The 20,925-nt window shown below is 36.1% G+C and overlaps 1 protein-coding gene across 1 annotated transcript in view; it reads left to right on the top strand.

Annotated features, from left to right (window-relative positions):
• PDE10A (phosphodiesterase 10A) overlaps positions 1-20,925 on the top strand; it is a 190,354-nt gene that overhangs the window by 79,184 nt on the left and 90,245 nt on the right. Inside the window, exon 2 of the mRNA XM_075146315.1 lies at positions 3,285-3,413. Within this exon, the coding sequence (XP_075002416.1) occupies positions 3,285-3,413 (129 nt within the window). The remainder of the gene's footprint in view (positions 1-3,284; positions 3,414-20,925) is intronic.

The following is a 20,925-nucleotide window of genomic DNA, read 5'->3' as shown; positions in this document are numbered from 1 at the left end:
AAGAGAAGTTCTGGCATCACTGGAGGCGACGGGAAGCTCCCTGTTGTGTAGAGCGTGCTGTGGAAATAGTAGACATAGATGACTGTCTTGACTAGTGTACGGGTCCAATAATAGTAAGGGGAGAAGAAAGGAGTAGTGGAGAAATACTTCTATTGGGAATGCATGTAGAAAAGTTTACTGCCCAAAATACGTAAGATCAATATATTAGTAACAGAAAAATGAATAACCAGCATTGGCTTGTATCTTTGTTTGTTTCTAATTCTAAATGGTAGCTGATTGGCATGATAAACTTTTGGTTCCTGAGTTTGGATGTAAGTATTATTGTCCTGTTTATTCAAATGTTATTAATCGGTGCCTCTGAATTCTCAAATAATTATTTTCCGTATTTCAAAATTAGAAGATTACAACAGTTCTGTAGAGAGGTTGATAATATTTAACAAAAAGATATGTACCAGAAGTTTTCAGGAACATGTGAATGTTCAAGAGAGCAAGTGTTTCCATCACTGAACCTATGCATATTCTTATGTAAAAATCTTATTCTTATGTACATCTCACAATGTAAAAGGCTTTATATATGCCATAAAATAATTGTTTATGCACAGCTGTAAAACAGTTACATTCAAGCTTTTTTACAACACTTTTTTTGCCCTAATGTACATAAAATACAAAATGTTTAAGCTGCTTCTAAAAGGCTACTTTCTATTAATGTTACATTTTCTTAATGTTACATTTTATGAAGCTACAATGTGTTCTTGCTGGTTTTGGTTGTGGGTTTTGTATGTATGGTTATAGCATGTATTTTTCAACACAGTAGACTAACAATTAGGAGGACCGCTAAGTCTGCTTTAATCTATGTAGAAAATAGATTTAAGTTACTCCTTTTTAACTCTGCAAATGTAGTTGTAAATCCTGTTCTGCTTGCTCCCATCTACAAATCTGACATTGAAGTACATCTGCACAGATGCCTTTAGTGAAGTAAAGGAGGGTAATTTAAAGACTGTTGTAGGGTTTCTTATATCGGCTCCACGAATCACTTTTCCGTATAAGGTTAAAGCAGAGTTTTCACCCTCAGGTTGCTGAAATTGCAGGATATCTGGAATGGAAATTAAACTCCTGACATGTAGACTGAAGTCTTACTTCAAATTGACATTTTATTGAATTTTGTGTGTATATTACAAAAAACACAACCCATAAAGGTTTGAATCGAGGAAGTATTTCGATTCCATTGAAGTCAAGGAATACAGACTGCACGCGTAAGAAAGTTAAGGTTATTTTCACTGAAAACACAAATCAACCCTTGTAGAATTTCGGTTGCTAATTTTACAAACTTTTCGGTTCCTAGTTTCTTACTAGAAGCAAAAAGTCTGGGTTTGCAGTCTAAAGACAACCTGGAAGTAGCAGGCCTTTTGTGACAAACCTGTATTGATCATTTTTCATTCAGAACTTAAAAGGCAGATAAATTTTGATGACTTTCTGATGGTTAACTCTGGTAAATCTTCAAAACGCTATAGTCTCTATGAATGGTTCTCCAAACGTGTTTTCTTTTCAAATTCTATTACTATGAAATTAGAAAGACTTGCTTTTTCAAGTTATTAGATTTTTCTTAGCTGAGCAAATTACAAAATTATATTTAGTCTTATTTTTCAGTGTGTGAGGTGATACCTGTATTGGCTGAAAAATTTTTTCCTTCATGTGGCTCATGTCCTTTTTTATAGATGCATCTAAACTTACAAACCGTTGCCTAAGGTTAAACAATCAAAGTAGTGGGGTTTTGTGTGTTTGTTTTCCCCCCACTTGCTGATCATCTCCCGCTCTTACTGATTTAGGAAAAACCTTTTCTTCTTTACTAATGAAAATCAGGATGCTCATTTAGCTCTTTTAATTCAAGTGATCCAGATCTGGAGATTCTTGCCTGTAAGCGGGAATGTTTGAGGCTATGATATCCACCAGGAACTCCTGCCTATGTGGATTAAGAGAAAAGGGTATTTTAGACCAGGTTTGGGCTGGTGGGGGCTGATGTGGTGCAGTTGGTGTGGGGAGAGTGGTGTGTGTGGTTGGCGCTCTGCGGGCGGGAGTTGTTGGTTTGTGTTCTGGTATTGCTTTCTGAAGGCTTTCATAGTAAATATTTGTAAGACATCTTAAAGGTTACAGTCGCTGACTAGCATTTAAATTACACTATAGCTGTTTTCAGCATGTTCTGATACTCTGCGAAGCATGCAATAGGAAAATTGATCTTATTTTGTAGCACGAATACTCTCCAAAAGAGGTCAGTGTTGTCTGGAGGGGAGTTTCTCTTCTGCTGAACGTAGGCTGCTTTCTGTGGAGAATTTACAGTTACGTTTGTGTACACACAACCCAAGAGGAGAAGGTGTGTTTAGAGTCATTACAGTGGTTGTTACTCCTCTTCCCCTCAGCTCTCATTAAGGCTTTTGTACTCGGGGCGCCTGGAGCTTAGTCCCTCGGGAGCTTAGTCCCTTTCCTGCCCTCCCTCGGAAAGCCTCGTCCCTCTTGGGTTCACCTCCTTGTGGCCACTGGTTTTGTTCGGGGGATTTGTGAAGAGTATGATCAGATTGTAATTCTATGAATTTGGGAATTTATTTATGATTGTGTCAGGGATCTGAGATTCTGAATTTTGCTTCCTTTTCCGAAATGTATACTGGAGTTTTCTTTTTGTTGCAGATAATGTAAAGGCCTTTTATCTACAATTACTTTTGTTTTGATAACTGAATTAGTAAGGCAATGGAAGCATGCATGTGAAAGCAGTTTATATTTCTAAAGTTACTTCAGTAACTCCAATATTTAAAAATTGCACTTGATTTTGGACTTGCATAATAGTTTTTGTTGCTTTTGCTGCCACTTGCAGTAAGAATACTGAATATGATGCTCTACGAGAAATACCGGTTCACTTTCTTCTATCTCCTTCCACCCAGTTTCTTTATCAATAGATCATCTTGCGTAGCTTGGAAATAAGTAATTTTCGAGTCACAATCATAGTCGTAAATTCCTTCCTGGCCATTTCTCCCAGGTAATGTTTATGCGTACTCTTGTAGGGGAATTTTTGTACGCAGTATCTTGCATGGATATGCATTGCTTCTACTGTTTTCCATATGACAGCTCATTTTTTTGACTGGATATTGTTCTGTCTGGGAGGAGACAATTTAAATAGGCATGTATTCAATCAGTGTGTTAAACAAAAGAATATTGATTGGTGCTGGTGTCTAGGTATTGTTTCATACAAGGAATTTCATACCAACGATGTAATCAATTAATATTCTCTCTTTCAGGTTTAACAGATGAAAAAGTGAAGGCCTATCTTTCTCTTCACCCCCAGGTACTGGATGAATTTGTGTTGGAAAGCGTAAGTGCGGAAACTGTGGAAAAATGGCTAAAAAGGAAAAATAACAGACAGGAAGGTGAGTCCTTTTTATTTGCAATTAATATTTAGCTTTGAACAGCTCAGTTCTTACTTTTAGATTTAAAAAGGAAACCTAGTTTTGGTAAAACTTGACTTATAATTTTTATGTCTAGGTTCCACCATTTTTTGAAAGGCAAAAGAAGTTAACAATTTTTTTTTAATATTTTCAGCCTTTTTGGCATTTCTATTTTGGAATATACTGGTATTCGTTTTGGAGGTTCAGTTTACCCATTTTGAGTTGCAAATACTATTCCACCAACCTGTAATATCTGTTACATTAGCGTATGTTTTGAGAACATAATTTGGTCTTCTTGGACCTAAAATTGGTAAGTTTTGAATTAAAGTTATGCAGTATGTGCAGGAGGTAAGCCTCAGTAAAACACTGGATATAACATCTCAAAAGTTCCTACCTGCAACATGTATTAAGTCCATTTTAGATACGAACATTGACATAGAGATTATAAAGCAGTGTGTTGAATTTTGGAGATATTTCTGTTGGGTTGCTTTAGGTATAATCCCTCACTTACTAGACCCAGAAGACTGTTCCTTATGAGTTGACCTGGGTTGACAATGATCGTAAATTTTGTAATGATCGTAAATTTTGTGAGATTGTGTGCAAACATAAGATTCATGCAATTCTAACAATCATTTGGAATGTGCCAGGTAAAATGCAAAAGAGGAGATTACCAAGAAGGTGAGGAAAGAAACACTGATTTTATTCTGCATGTGCATTGCTCCGTGGCTGGCTTCTAAGGCGCTTGGGGTTTAAGTTCTGGTAATAATTCCCATTTTAAATAGAGGGGCTATTGCTACTTCTTAGAAGATAACTAAGTGTTTTCTGCAGAATTATAGAAAAAGAAAATGGTGGGCAAGGGACAGAAAAGGCTATATCGAGCCAGATTTTTGATTTTTTAGTATATATCTGATACTAAGGTGGTAGTACATTTTTTCTGTGGAAGAGTAAAAGTATGTAGCAATAGACTACCCGTTTACTACTTTCTTTGTGGTTTACAAACTGCAGCACTGCAGGATGGCTATCATTATAATCCACAAATGCAACCAGAAAAAGAGTGTTATGAATCAAGTGAATAAGTCATGACAATGCTTTTTGTAGACAGAAGAGAAAAAATACTTTGATGTCACCAGAAACAAATATTACCTATTTTAAAGAGCTATGTTCCTGTGAAAATGATGATTTTCTCTAAGGTGCTTGAAATCACTATAAGAAGTCACCGCTTGTTTGAAATAGAGTTTATACTCTGGGTCAAGGATCTTGACGCTAAAACTGAATGAATGCTTTGGATAACATTTCAGCTTCAAGAATCTTATATTGCTAAGTTGGAATTTATTACTAGTTGCTCAAAGTTTCCCTTTTTTTTGGGGGGGTGGCCTGAAAATACATTTTTGTGAAAGTGCTCATAAAATTTTTTGAGCCAACTACAAAAGCAAAGTAACTGGTGACCAGTGAAGTTTTAACATGAATAGCTGCAACAGTGTGATTTGTCCATTGTTTTCTTAAACTTTAAAACTTCTGTTTTATGGCTAACTCTCCCCGAACTGTTGAATTAAAAGTGTCAAGCAATAGTTATGCTATCATTATCATTCAGCTTTGTATCTGTTATCATCAAGCAGGTCTTTCTGCCTTCCCTGCTACTTCCCATTTGCTGACAGTGATCTTTAAGGTGGCTGCATGTATTATACTAAAGGCAGTTATGCAGATGTGGCTTTCTTAGTGTTGGATTTTTAGATTAAAATAAGCAGAACCAGATTTAAAACTACACTTGCCAAGTAAAAAGAATAATTTGAATGCATTTTGTTTATAGAATGAAACAGATACTGATAAGCCTTATCTGTGATTTTCTGCTAGAAAGATAAAGGCTATAGCCATATAAAATGTCTCTGATAACAAAACATCTTAATTTGTCAGAATGCAACATTTTTAGGAAAGAAACTTGCTAGATGATATACTCAGTTTGTGTTATGTATGTACAAATCCTACTGCCTGAGTAATGGTGGCAGTGAGAAATGAGGAGAAGATGGAACTGATTCTTTTGGTGTCAGCATGGATCTGTGGTGATGTAAAGTGAATATGTAGCCTAAGTCACTTTACATCAGTGGGGTATAATTTTCCCTCTTGCTTTAGTGTAGTCTACTTTACAGATGTTCGTATCATGTAACGTGATACAGACAGAAAAATAAGCTTTGTTTTTATTAGAAAGTTGCCAGGCGGGTGAAATGCTGTTTTGAGATCTCTAGCTTAGTGTCTGTACTCTTACACGTTGACGCAGAACAGTCGTTAACCTATATGCAGAAATTGTGTCCTGCCTGATTTACAGGCATCCAGCTGTGTGTACTCTTCAGCCAGAAGTCCATAGGCCTGCAGCCAGGGTAGTTTATCTGAATTTCATTAGCATGAGCATAAACTGAAATGTCTGATTTGGACTTAAATGGACCAAAATTTACCTGTGACTGAGATTCACTGAATTAGTTACTTGAGATGAATTTTTTTTTTTTTTAAACCCAAAGTATTAAAAAGGGAGGCAATCAGTAAATACTGCAGTGTTTAAGGTATAACTGTATCCCAAAATATCATGAGTTGTGTCATCAGTGTGTACCAGGTAAATCTTGTATCTATTACAATAAAAGTTAGATTGAAAGTTGCTCGTGACAGGTTGATGGTGATCTACCTGGGATTATAAGATTTTTTTTTTTTTTTAAATTTTTTTTAAGTGTATTGGAGAAAACCTGCAAAGGTAGCACTGGGAAGGAATGCTGCTCATACTGATATCTGTGTATTCACTGCAACTTTTTGAACGCTGACTATTCTCTACCAGTAAAATCCATGCTCAAAACACACTCAGGCCTTTTATTGTTACACACAGCATTTTCAAATGACTCTATTTGTAATAAACTAACACTTGAGTTTTAAATTCTTCATATCCAGATCATGGCTGAGTTAGGCAGGACTCTGAATGAAATTGGAGCACAAACTGGACCGCTTCTCATGCAAAGTATTTTTGATTGGTTTTTGCAAACAAAATTTAACCAAGTAAGAGGATGTCTTGATTAAAGAAACTGATTAGATATTTCGGGGTTCGTTTTAACTATTCTTCAAAGTTGTTCATGGAAGAAACTTGTTTACAGATTAAGCCTGCTACTTGTAGCCTGCGGTCTGGTCTGTACTTCATGCATTATGGCCTCATGGGATGTTTTATGAAATTTATAGATCAGAAAAACATCTTCATATAGACACAGTAAAAAGTACCTTTACTTGTATATCTAATCTTACTTGAGGTGCTGGTGTAAGTTACACCAATAAGATACATGATCTTGCTTTAAAGATCCATTAAAGGTACATCTTGATAGAAGGAGATTTTTTCAATAGACTTTGAGAGTTAATCTGCCAGAAGGAGATCTTTTCTTTTCCAGATGCCTAGAGATAATACTCACAGAACTCACAAGATGTCTTCCATTTGTCCTCTTCCACATCATTCAAGCAAAAGTAACAGATGATTGTAGCAAGAGCCATAAGATTATGGAAGTTTTAGGCTCTGGTGGATAGATCCTCATCTCCCAACAAATTTCTCAGAAAAATTTTTATGAACTCCAACCTTAATTATATTATTTGAAGCCTCAACACCACAACAATAAGAAGAGGCTAAGCACATTGATTATCAGCCAGATGCCCATCTTTTACACTGTTGATACTGAATTTCACAGATGTCTTTCCTAATTTTTTAATGACGTTTTTGTGTAGGAAGAAAGGACAAGCTCTACTGACACAGAATTTCTACATAGAAAGCTGCCTATATCACCTCTTGCTCTGTGGGAGCAAAGTTATCACTTCCCTAAGGGGGTGGCCCTCATGTTCATCAAAGTGCATGACCATGTGCTTAATTACTGCTGAATCTGGACACATCAACAACAGCTTTATACGTTATTTTCTTCCAGCAATATTTGCCAGAACCATGTAAAGCTATGTATAGTGGGAACTTAAGGTGCTTTGCTACCATACAAATGCGGTTAAGTAATTCTTAAATACAATTTTTAAAATTTTTTCAAATGGAAAATTGTATATAGAATAGTACATTCAGTACACAATATCGCACTGATTATACACAGTCAGAAGTTACTGTCTGTTAAATGCAGTGGACTTACTTCATTTACAGGAACCCAAAATTTCATAATTGACCTGTTAAAAAAAAAAAAAGTGAAGGAATTAGAAAATTAATTGCTTAATATAATGTTAGTGTGATATTGCTGTAATGTTTATTCAGGATGTATAGTCCTCAAGAAGATATCACATAATTTTTCCTGGGCTTTGAAAAACATTAAGATTGATTGTCTTAGGGTAAGCCCAAGGTATTGCTATCCTAATACTAATATTTCCATTTACGGACTTCATAATGTAATACTGTGCTGTAACCTGCTGTACATTCAAGCAAGAAGAGACTGTATTATGTATTGCTACCAAAATATTTAGCATTTTCTGATGTTTCTTTACATGAGTTATTTAAACAGAAACACAAAATGACTTTTTAAGTAATTTTACATATATTCTTTTATGGACTGTTGATTTTTCCTGTTGTGCTTTCCTGTATCCATTAATTTCCTGTCAGTGTTAAATAAGTGCTATTCGATAGATATGCTGTTGCTAATATGATGCAAATGATTAAATGAGTGTATTTGGTTGTTTCAGTTAAAGGACATTTGTGAACATTCAAAGTACTTTTTCTTTTTTATTTATCATTACACAATAAATCAGAGTGTATTCATTGCTACTTTTATGTAATTACTGTAAGCAGTCTGGCTGACTGCAGTATAAAATGTAGTTCTTCATTAGTCATTTAAACGTATGATTTTCTCATGGCTTATCTCATTCGTGTGTTGTTTCTTGTGAAGCAAATATGACAACTGTGTGTGGGTTCAGAATTCAGGTTAAGCCCCGATTCTATCCTTTTTTTAGCTCAGCCATTTCGCTTTTCACCCTTTTCCCCTTCCTTTCTACTATGTGCCCTAGAAGTGGGCAAAGATGGCAATCAGATTTGGTGCACTGGATGGCTTTAAGTTTGGCAGAGGACTGGAAGCAGTCATCTCGGGATACACTCATTCTAATCACTTGGAAAATCACTGTAGCTTCCCTTTGGTAGAAAACGGAGTAGGCTTCACGAGGAAAGACATCTGCGTAAAATCTCTCACCCACGTGTTCCTTTAGGTCTTCCCAATATACTTTTTTTTTTTTTTATATATATATATATGTATGCTTTAGCAATACCTATGATAGCTTTCAGTGAGCTAATGGAGCATAGAAAGGATAGAGCTCTGTGCAGGTTAGTTAAACATGTTTCTTTTTCTTACTTTGTAGTCTGTGCTGAGCTGAAGGTTTCAGTGACTGAAATGGTTCTGGTTCCTGAGCTAGTTTGTTTAAGCCTGACATCTTCTGTGGTCTTTAGACAAAGAAGTCTTTTTTTCTTTTTAGTCTTTTTTTCTGTACTAGAGAAGGGATTGGAGGAATAGGATCAATGGCAGACAACTTCGTCATACCCAGACTTTGAGACTATATACTGAGAGAGAATTTGTTTACTAGTCCTTTAAGGCTAATACTAAAAGAAAAATTGTGCTAAGCTGCATCATTAAAATGTAAAAAAAAAAAAAAAAAAGGTTCTGTGATCCAAAATAGACTGAAAATTGTTTCTTTTCTGGTGCTGCAGTTTCAGATATTAAGATATCAGCATAATGTGCTTTAAAGTTAGCTGCAGTCCTGTGAGAGAGAAGGTAGTGAGTTTTGGAGAGATGTTGATGTGTGGCTCTATTTAGGGAGCAAGTCTGTACTTAGGAATTTATTGTTAAGCAATACTGAAGTAACATTTCTACAATAAATCACAGTTACTCCTTTATTTGCTCTTTCAAATAGGTAATTCATTTCTGTTTTTAAATGATGCTGTGTAGAGGAATGTTATTTGCACTTTATCTAAGGTTGTTAAGTATGTGAAAGGATGGCTAACATGCATTTCCATAAGTGGGGATAGAATATATGAAAAGATAAATGTAAGCAGGAAGAGTATATGTATGCTAAATATATATCAGCTTGCTGCCAGAATTAAAAAGAAAAAAAATGGTGCCTATGCTTGATTTGTTAGCTTTTGAGGACTGTGCATTTCCACGCTAACTAATCAGAAATACCTGTTCTGTAGCATAGGGTAGTAGTTGTAGCACTGTAGGTGAAGGATCGTCAGAAGCTGGAGACTGTCACTGTTGTGATACTCCACAGCTTGCTGCAATTCTCACATCTGCCCAACCTAGGCAAGAGGAACTGATAATGGCATCATGTTAATGACCTCCTTGATTTATAATTAGGCTATCTTAATATTTCATTGATGCTGCAGACATGCTGTTTCATTCTGATGCAGCCCTGCTGTGCTTATGTTTGTGATATCCAAGCAGGCAACAAATACTTGCCAAAAAGCAAGAGTGAATGTGGGAATGATTTGAGTAATGTGTGACTTGCACCATTGACACCATAGTAGTAGCTCTTAATGCTTCTTATTACCAAACCCCCGCTATTTACGTATTTTGATGCCTTTCTTGGAGTTTTTTTCTCGAATGAGACAGAAAGGATGAATCCTCCCGTCCCATTCCCCCCAGTACAAGTGGCATAATTGCTTGCCCTGTTCTTACTCTTCCCTCAGCGTCTGCTAATGGCCAGTTGGAGACAAGATACTGGGCTAGGTGATCTTGTTGGTCTGAACCAATGATGCTGAAAGGTGCTACTTTTCTAGGATAATATCCAGATTGATAAAAGTTGTCTTTATTGTGAATGTTTTTCTCAGAAAAGTTGCAATAATAGCTGGGCGCTTGACTGCATAGACCCTGTTCCTCCATCTGTTTGGTATAGTCCTTACTTTCGCAGAGATAAAGCTGATCGGTAGACTTTTGTATGGAGTCGTTTACAGGTTGCTGTTTTTCATGTGTCTACATGACATCTATGTTAGTGTATCAGTATTTCAGAGGCAGACAGATGAAGTGATGGCACTTCCCAGAGCTGTGGTAGAGCTCTACATGGGAATGCCATTTTAGTCCAGATGATGAAAATGGCATACATCTGTCACAGGTATAGAACAATTTTGGAGCTGATTTCTGGGGAGATTGTTGTGTTGTGCCATTGCTTTTAAAAATTATTTTATCACTGCATCATTTTCTGAAACAGTCTGTATAATTGTCCAAGGTGAAATAGTTTCTTTCTTGTGTGTCCAGTTCAATGGGGTTTTTATTGTTTTTCCTGAGTTAATCAGAAGAGAGCCAGCTTAGAACTGGGTTCATTTTGGCTGGGAAAATATTGAGGAGGAGTTAGTGAAAAAAAGTTTCTCTCTGTTGTGTTGTCAGGCTGTTCCTTTGGGCAGCAAGAAAGGTTAGTGGAAAGGATATATAGTCAGATAGATCAGGAATTGTTTTTATGTACTGATAGTACAGAAATACTGAGCAGTGGCCTCTTGGTAGATAACTGAGGTCTTGAGTGGTGATGATGTTTTTTGTTCAGTATGTGCCTTGATGCTGAAGCAGTTACTGATTTTATTCTTCGTTATTTGAATGGTTATCACTAGCAAACTCCAAACAACTGCAAAAATAAGCCTGGTACATTAGTTGAATATGGTTCTGGATTGCTTTCTTCTAATTTGCTGAAGTATGTGAGAGTTTATTGTCTGAAAAATTATTTTTTGAGTGGGTCAGGTGAAGGCAGTGATTTTTCTGTTTTTCTGGAGCTCTCCTGCATATTTAGAATTGTTTAGATGGTCAGAGATTTGCAGAGGGTAATCCTTTAACGATGAGATGTTTGGCCTTAGGAAGTAGACGTCACTGCTTGGTCTGAGTTCCCTCTTGAACTAATTATGTTAATCACATTATATCTAGAGCAATTATTCTCAACATGTACTTAAACTGATGTTTGTTGTGTCTTTGTTAGGCTTGAATTAAGAGTTTTTATGGGTTTTTTTCTGTCTACTCAAAAATACTGCTTCTCCTTATTTATAAACCTTGCTTCACTGAATCATATATCTGCTAGCTATATTAGAAAGTAAACAGGCTGTGGTTTTTGTCATTTCTCAATCTTTCAAGTAAATTAGGGCACGGAGCTTCTTTTAGTATCTTACTGAGAAACAGGTTTCCCAGTTTTGTTATTGTTTCTCATCAGTTTACATTTTGAACCTTTCCAGATTATTAATGTCTTCTATAAAGTGTGGGCAGTGTAAGAGAGAGAGAGTATTGCAATAATGAGTTCATTAGTATTGTATGCAATACAAAACCATTTCCCTCCTATGCATGACAGTACTCTTTAATGTTGTCTGGCCCTGCTGCTCTTTGTTTTCAGATTGTTTTCCTCCTGTACATGGGATCTTTGGTTTCAGAGTAAAAATCAATCAAGGGAAAAAAACCCAACCTCTCACTAATTGATTGAGAAGCTCCATTCTGATCACGTGCGTGGAGACTGTATACCCATGTAGCCAACACTTTTTAATAATGATTATTTATGGCGATGTAAGCTAACCTGTTTTACCTGCATTAAAATGGAGTAGGAACATTCCCATGGTCTGTAAGCTGAGAAAGCAATAAATAAGAACAAGGGAATAGTCATTAACTTTTATGGGACAGTAGCTTTTTAATCCAAGTATGAAAGTATTAACTTGGGAAATGTTGGCTAGACAAGACCTGTAATCAAACATTGACCAATAAGGATAAAATGACAAAATGTAAAATAACTATATATGTTAACATTGTTTGTTCTGTCCATTAAATGAGACTTGCATCTTTGGTGAAGAGGTAGTATGTGATCATGCAGTTTAATAGTCTGTTACACTACATGTGCACAAAGAAAGGATGAGTAACATATTTATTGATGGATGTTCTCTATGCCAGTAGTAAAAACTCAATTCAGCAAAATTCTTCATACCTTGTCTATATATAACATATGTGTAAAAATTCTACCATCTCTTTTATCTCCCAGGAAGTACAGGAAGCCCTGAGGATGAGTGAAAATTCATCTTTTACTGTGGATATGTCTAGTTGGATATAAATGATAACCCCATACTATGTAAATGGATGATTTTATGTTTCTGTGGGTGGACACAAAAAACGGTATTTGTCTTAACCTCATATTGGCTATTAGCGAAGATTTTCAGCAGAAAGTTTACTTCTGAAACTCCTCTGTTGTCTTAAGACTTTGAATTCAGATTGTAAAGATAGAAAAGTAAAGCACAGACATCAGTATATTCATAGTATGGGCTTAATGAAGGCTATCAGTTTTCAGTGTGTCATCCTATAGTGATTTAGCTAATGATGATGGTAATTCAGTTACTTTATCCTTCCAAGTATCTATGATTAGATAGAGTTTTAGACTAGTTGTCCTGTGCTTGTCTATCAGATTTAGTGCAGCTGATTCAAAGAGTGTACTTTTCATGGTGAGTCACAGATACTCACTTTACTTGTCCTAGTGGTTATTGGTAGGTCAAGTGCTTTGAAGAGGTAACGTTGTCCAAAAATGACTTCTTCATACTATGCATAGTGAAATAAATCCTGGCAATTAACTTTCAACTAGACTATAATAAACTACTTTTTTTTTTTTTGGCATGTTTTATGAATGCATGTTAAATTACATTCCCACTTCATTCACCAAGGGGAAGGCCTAACCATGACTTCATTCCCATTGGTTTACTGCAATACATTCCCTAACTTATTGCTTCAGATGATGATACTTGTTTAAGATGGTTATAGGAAGGAGACATGTATTGCACATAAATGAACACTGCTACCTCTCTTTAGCTGCCATAGACTTTTGTGGAAGGAAGACTTAAGTCACAAATATTACTCAAATACTTCGAAGATATTACTAAGCACGTAATTATTTGGTTCAAAATATGTACTCAAGTTTCAGATAATAAAAAAAATTAAAACCAAACAAAACCACAAAGCTTTGAGATGAACTTTCTTCAATGATATTCAAAGACATAGGTGTTAGAGGAAAAGTCCTCCTATAGATTACTAAGTTGCTAAAAACTGGGAAGTAAACTATAGGAATGCCTAGACAATTTTCACTACAGAGGTCATCAGTAGTCTGAGAGGGATTTTTATTTTCATAAGCGCTCTGGAAAAATGGATGCGTGCTAGGATGATAAAGTTTCAGGCGTACTGAAAATTAAAACCAGATGTATAGAGGCTCTAAAGAATCTCATAGAGCTGAGTAATTGAAGAATAAAGTATCAGATAAAAATCAATTTTGACTGATCTTTGCCTCTGAGGCCAAGTTGTATAGCACAAGTCGCATCTACAAGGCTAAACTACTTTTCCCTCCCTCCGAAATAGGACGTTGCATCCAAACTACCTCCTGGAATGGTTGTGGGCAGATGCTAGTCCTCTCATCTGAGCCCAAATGTTGTTTTGGGAAAGTGCAAATTGGCAAGGTCCAAGCCATGCTGTGGGTGCGAACAGTTAATCAGGTACCAGTGATGTCCAAGCCCAGTTTCCAGCCCTATTTCCTCTGTTACTTTAGGCCCAGCCTGAATTAGCTAATGCAGCTCAATGAGAGATGCTGGGAATATAGTGGAAAAATCAGCCATTAGAGCTTAGCAACAGATAGATATTTCAGCTAAATAGAACCAAACAGGAAACATCATTAAGTCATTGTGGAAATTTGCGATTAATTTGAAGTTCAGATGCTCTATACAGGTAATGTCACCTTCTCAGGATACATAGAAGAGCAAAGATGACCAGATGGGTAGAAGTCTGTATTTCTGAAAGTCCTAAAAACAAGCAAGAAAAGAAGTATTTTTTTAACGTAGATCTTTTTGTTGATCCAATATGCGACAAGCTAACAGTTCTATCAGCACAGCTGAGGGGGGGCGATGAACTGTTTGACTAGCAGCATGTGAGGATTGGAGGAGCCACTTAACCTGACTTTGGAGAATGTACTTTGATAACAGCACATTGAGTTTAATTATGTTTAATTATTTTAATCATTTAGACAATTTGAGCAAAATGAGTGACTTATCGATTATGAAACAGGAGGAGACTGTAGATTGTAATCTTCTCTGGGTCTGAGAGGGGTGGATCTTTTTTTTCCTGTGGAACACTTAAAGCTCAGGTGTAAGGAGGTTTTGGGGGAAATTAATGGGTTATAAAACTGGTGTCAACTGGTGTTGAGTCAATAACAGGTACAAATTTTATTTGAAGGGCTTGTCTTCTTTAAGCATCAGGACTGAAAAGCTGAAAAATAATTAGTTGTTTAAAGAATGATCTTTTCGCAGCAGTAATGTTGAGTTTCTGTTCTTTATAAATTCCATGAAGACATTTACATCTATTGAACTAAATATATGACATTTGAGAATGCTCGTTTAGTATCCGTAGATCTCGTGCTCTTTTGTAGGGGGCTTGTTGCTGTGGTGGAAGGAGGTTAGCAAGGTCTGAATTTTTTGCACTGGCTCGTGCACCTAGTTCAATTCAGCCACAAAAAGACCCCCACTCCTGATAACACTATTATCCCTTTATAAAGCCTGCCTTGCTTGTTATCTTTACACTGTTAAGACTTTTTTATGATGCTGCTACCAAACAGAGGGGGATTCTTTATTCTGCAAAAGACCTGAACTGCAGCAGAAGTTCTATAATTATGACTGTCATGATGAAGACAGTTGACAGATTTACCTTTTTCGTGACAGAAGAACTGAAGGGCACCCTGCAAAATGAATTGGCTACAGATTTGAAACAACAGGACGTCCCTTTTCACACAACCCATGCCTAAATTGTGAACTCATTAGCGTAAGATATTTTAGATGTTAAAAATGTAAATGGGTTCAAAAAGTGATTAGACACATTCCAAGGAAGAAATACTTCATCAAAAGCTGTTACATACTATGATTCTGTTGCAGCCTCCAGCTGAGAAAATTCATAAGCATCTGATTGCTCTGAGGACATACTGGAGTAAGTATACTCTGTGCATCTATAGTCTGTGCCCGCTCTCCTTTTCGTATACTGTAGTTTCTTCATACTTTTTCCATAATGAGCTGTTACTAGCCATTGTCATGAACTCGAGTTGATGGACTTTTAGTTTAACAGAGTAGGGCCGTTCTTCTCTGTCATCACGCTTCTGCTGCCTCTCTGGGATTTATATATCATCCAGAGTTAGAATTGTGAGTCAAGTTGTCTTAATAACACGTTTGAATATGCTGAAAAAGAAATTATCTTTTTATAGTATAAGACATTGTTTATGGATCTTTCTAGATAAGCTGCAAGAGGTCTTTTCAGTTGTAGCACTAAGGCATCTTTCAAACCCTTTGGAGATAGCACCTTATCCAGACTTATGTTGCTCAGCTGCAGTACTGAGCTAAATTATTTTATTATTTCTTCCAGCCTGCATTATGCAGAGATAGCCATAAGTGGTGACTGTGAATCTTCTGTGGCTTGCAGAAAAAGAGAAGTTTTATCTTTATCCAGTTGAAATTGCTGAGTGACACTGAGCACTAGAATAACTTTCTTACTTTTTTTTTTTTTTTTTAAATGCAAAGCTAGAATGTTTTGTTTGCTTGTTTGGTTGTTCAGCCAACAGCAGGGAGCTCTTTTACAGGGTGCTTGGTCCTCACCCCAAAGTGTTCCAGTTTCATTTCTGTTGTCACTAAGTAAGTATAGGGAGTGAAAGGGAAAGAGATGATTGTGTTGATGAGGAACAAGGGTTAGGAAGTTAATGAGACACAATTCAATAATAGGTGTGGGAGGAGGAATGTGTGTGAGGTTTTTGAAGGATTTATAGTAATTGGATGTAACAGTAGCATTAAGTTTTGGTGATCAGGGTGGGGAAGTGACAATAGACTTGTTTCAATTATACTAATTCAGTTCAAGTGGGTTTATTGTGAACACTCAGAAATATCTTCATGCAGTGCATCAGGCATTTGTATAGCGATAGATGTTTATTGCTGGGGACTTGCTGGACAGTGATTTTAGATTTACTGTAGAACACTTGTGGAGGTTTATCAAAACAACTTTTAAAGCTAGTAACTACACAGTGACCCATCTTTTTGAATCAGAGTTGTCATGACCCACACAGTGAATGTCTCTTTAGGACAGGAGGAAGTTACTTCATTTGAAGTTTTAAATTACCGGAATGTGCTCTTTTTGCATTCTATAACCTAGGAAGCCATGCCATTGTGACACCTGCTGGTTTAGCATCATGTATATATTTCATGGTATATCATATAAATGTGCTTTAGGAATAATCTGAATTTTCTCTATTGCCTGTTATTTTTCTTAAGCAAAATTTTAGTTCTAGAAATAATGTGTTTTTACAGGCATGCACTATTACCAGATTGTCTTTTCCAACTGTTCTCTAGCCAAAAACATTTTTCTAGAACAATAACTGTTATCCTCCCCTCTGCCAACATGCTTGTGTTCCTCAAAAAGCTTTGCTTATGAGTAGTAATCAGTAACGGTAAATCTCTGATATATTTGAATGTTTGGGGTACCTATTGTAGCAGCCAACTGTATACATCAAGTACAGTGAAAATGGCAGCATATAATATAGGAAAGGGGTATTACAAGTCTTTTCTCAAGTTTTGTTTTTTTTCCGTCAAAAACTTTTGGTTGCACTGATTAATAACAGTTATGAAATTGTGAATCAACGTGGTTTGAGCAGGTCTGAAAACAATTTAGACTCTTCAAAATATTTGGTGTTTCCATTCACAATAGGTGGCGCAGAGCAGTATCGGAGAGTCACAAAAACATAGGAAATCTCAGAAATACTGTTGTCTGACATGGTCCAGTCCAGCATCTGTTATTGACTATTTTCAGAGCTGAATACGGATGAATGGACCACTAGCCCATGATGGCAGTTTTGTACTTCACAAATAAGTCTTTATGATTTGAGAATGGATAAACTTGAATTTTGGAATACATACTACAACCGTATGTTTCCTCATAGACAGATTTATTGAAGCATTGCCAAGATTGGCCCTTTGATGTAGGGACATAAATAAGATGCTTTTAAACACACTGGGAAGAAACTTGCCAAACCTATGCTTTTTTTCTGGATGGTGTAGGTTATTTGAACGTGGTTTTTTTTTGCAGTGTGACAGTGGCAATGATGTTCCTGTTCACAGATGCGGACAACCTGTCATCATTCTGAACTTGTCATTTGTTAGTTTATGTAGCTGTCCATCAGCTAGTTATCTGGAGGTGCTTCTGGAGCACTTCTAGGAATATAGAAGCACTGATAGAATCTGGAAGTGCTTCTGGGGTCAGCTGAAACAAATTCAATTGGGCAGGTTTCTGATTTTTAGCAGAGCCAATTTTTTTTTAATAGTAGCAATGAAAGAAGCAAAGCTATGTACACAGAATCCTCAGGAATAAATGTCAGGTTAGAAGTTCAACTTCTTTCTTTTCTTCTTTTTTTCTTCTTGTAAATCTGTAGTTAAAGGGAGAGAAGATAGTTGATTTAGCTTTTCTTCATTCTTAATAAATGTGCATAAAATCTTGGATAAATGTATCTTAGTATTTGAATTGTATTTGTTTTTCTGTACTTTCATGATGCATCTTAAAATATACAGTAATGGCTTATTTCAAATAATACAATATTTTCTCTGGAAGTTTTCTCAACTCCAGAATTTCTTAGCTGAGTTTTTGAAGAGCTCTCTCTTCTACAGACTGTTAAGAAATTATTGCCTTTTTCTGAGTGATCGCCTCTATGTAGACCTTCTCTTCAGGCATTGAAATCAACACTTGCTTAGGTCAGCATCAGCTTGTTTGTATTTGTACCTTTTGATAAATGGGCAGAATAAAACCTGGTGTTCCTTAATTTCCTCTACCTCCCTAGGCTTGTCCCTTGTTTTTTTACATGTATATTAATATATTTGCGTAGTTCTGAGATTATTGGGAGATATACAATTTTTAGTAGGTTTTCATTTCAAGGTCTTCCATTTCTTTTTATATGTTGCAGTAATGGAACGATTTCCCTCAGTTTCGAGGTTCGTCTTCTCTTGATATGTCCAAATCCCTCAGACATGGTTGTCTTTCTTTCAGCGCTCTTTCTGAAGATGGATTTTCTTAAGAGTGCAGAAACGGAGGCACTTTTCTGAAGCCTTTTTTTGTACAGCAGTTAGATGAGATTGGTCTCAGAGCCAGGCAGTGAGGGGTTTTCTGACTGATAGCAAGCTTCATTTAATAAAGCTTTGGTGAGTTCTGACTTTACTTTTACCTCTTAGAAAAAAATCTTTAATAAGGATTCCTGTTGTTACTACTTTCATATCCTTGAGGCTTTCATTTAGTAAACTACTGGGTTTAGCATTTACTAGAAAAATTACTGCTCTGAAGATTAGTGTTTCAAAGACAGTGTAGCATAATACATGACAAACTGAGCTGCTCTGTCCGTAGAGAAGCTTAGAAAACAGCTTACCTGCTTATCCCACTCATGCTTTTTGTAAACATCCTTGGCTACCTTCCCAGTAAAGATAGGAACGTGAAGTGGTTTTATCTAGTGGTTTCTTTAAGGATTCTCTTACATACTGAAACCGAAGCCCTTTGGGGTGGGTAGCATAGGACAGATAAGAGATGGACAAAAACAGGGGGAGTAGATACACTTGGACTAGAAAAAGGAGGAGTGGCTTGTATAATGTATTGCTGATGGTGCGCTGAAAGACTCATCCCTTTCAACTAATTAACACCTTATACATTCCAACAAATACGGAATATTTATTGTTGTTTTTCATTTTCTTGCTGATTTTCTTTTGCAGCTATTAGTAGATTGATCAGGTAGGATGTTACAGAGCCTGGGTTTCTCTGGGCTTAAAGAAAACATTATTTCCAGAATGGAACAAGTTGCAATTCAAGTAATAAGTACTATTTATATTAATATTAGCTATTAACTTAAACAGACAACCTAGAGTTTCTAAAAGAATGCCTGCAGTTGTATACTTTGTTTAAGATTATGGGACATCCTTTTACATGTCAAATTAAAGGACACTATCGCTAAATGATAAATGGAACGAGAAATAAGTTTAGTGACTGATAATATTTTAAAACAGAACTGAAGCATTTAATCAGGATTTTTTGCTTGTTTTCATAATTACAAAATGATGTTTAGTAGAAGAACACAGGATTCTGTAATTAAAATAATTCTTTTTAAGTATTTGTTGTGCTGTGTTTTCTTTGGATCAAATTATGTACACTATGGTTATGACTAGCATTGACCAGGTGATAGATTAAATTGAAAGATTATTCTTCTTAATCTTTACACTCTAAACAACCTCCCAATATGTTGGCAACGTGAATGTGTCTTTGGGGACAGAACCCAGTCTGCATCGTATGGCTGACTGCCAAGTCTTTCCGCTGGAAAGCCAGCTATTATTTTCTACTTTCTATTGCGCAGTAGGGTGCATCCACCCCTTTACAGCATTCAGCCATAGCTTTTTATTTTACGGTAATCTTTTCTATTAGATATTCACAGGAATAAATTTTCTCTAGCCATGTAGGTCATATTTCTCCCAAGCCAAAGCTGAAACGTAATAGACTCATTTCATTCCTAGTGTCTTTGTAAAAATTGTAGTCTCTAGCTAAGATTTTTCTTGGAAATGGACACATTTTTACCTTGTCACTGACATTGTAGGCATACCTTATCCAAGTTCATTGCCATACTACGGTAGGCAAGAAAACAGAAGTAAATTAGAGGGTAGTTTTGCATTCCTTCCCTATACCTGGAATTGTAATGGAAAAAGAAAGCAGTAAGGGTAATAATACAGCGTAAATCAGTAATTGGAATCACAAGCATCTTTTAGAACGAAGTTAGGGAATCTGCCATTATGCTGTGAAAGCGAGTTTCTCTCCATGCTTGTTTTCTTCCTGAGATTTAACTAAATAATTCAAAACCAGGAAGCTAACAATAATTCTAAATCTTAATCCCCTCCCTCCTTTGTTCCTAAAATCTTCTCATCTAAAGAGTCAATCCTAAATCATTTAAATGTAGGATGGACCAACAGAAGCTGCTCAGTGGTATGACTTAGCTGTGTTTGTCTTGAATGTTAAAACGGTGTTTCAAGATTTGAAGGCAATAGTGTGAATTCTTACATAAGCCTTTCTCTGCATGCTGTACAGGTATCTAAAACATATTAAAACTTCTTATTCTTTCCAATAATGTACTAGAGGAAACTAATAAATAGAAATGAATGTTGATGCAGATCATCATACCCTTTAAATGGAAGAACCCATTAAATCTAGACATCTCTGCAACTGCTACATTTCACTAAAGAGGATGTGTCTGTCTGTGTCTCCTGCCTGAAGGTAGCCATAATTGCATCTTTTTTTTATTAAATATGAAACTATTGCATATGAAGGAACTTGTTACGCTCAAAAAAAAAAAAATTAACAATCATCTTGGCAAAGACAACTTTCAGTGCATCGTTAAGAGTCTTCAGAATCTTGGGCTCTTTTAGTAGGCACCAACTAGTCTTGAATAGCCCAATCATTAAGAAACTGAGATGCCAATG

Source organism: Calonectris borealis, chromosome 3 (genome assembly GCF_964195595.1).
Source record: "Calonectris borealis chromosome 3, bCalBor7.hap1.2, whole genome shotgun sequence".
NCBI lineage: Eukaryota > Metazoa > Chordata > Aves > Procellariiformes > Procellariidae > Calonectris > Calonectris borealis.
This window is presented reverse-complemented; position numbering and strand designations above follow the sequence as displayed.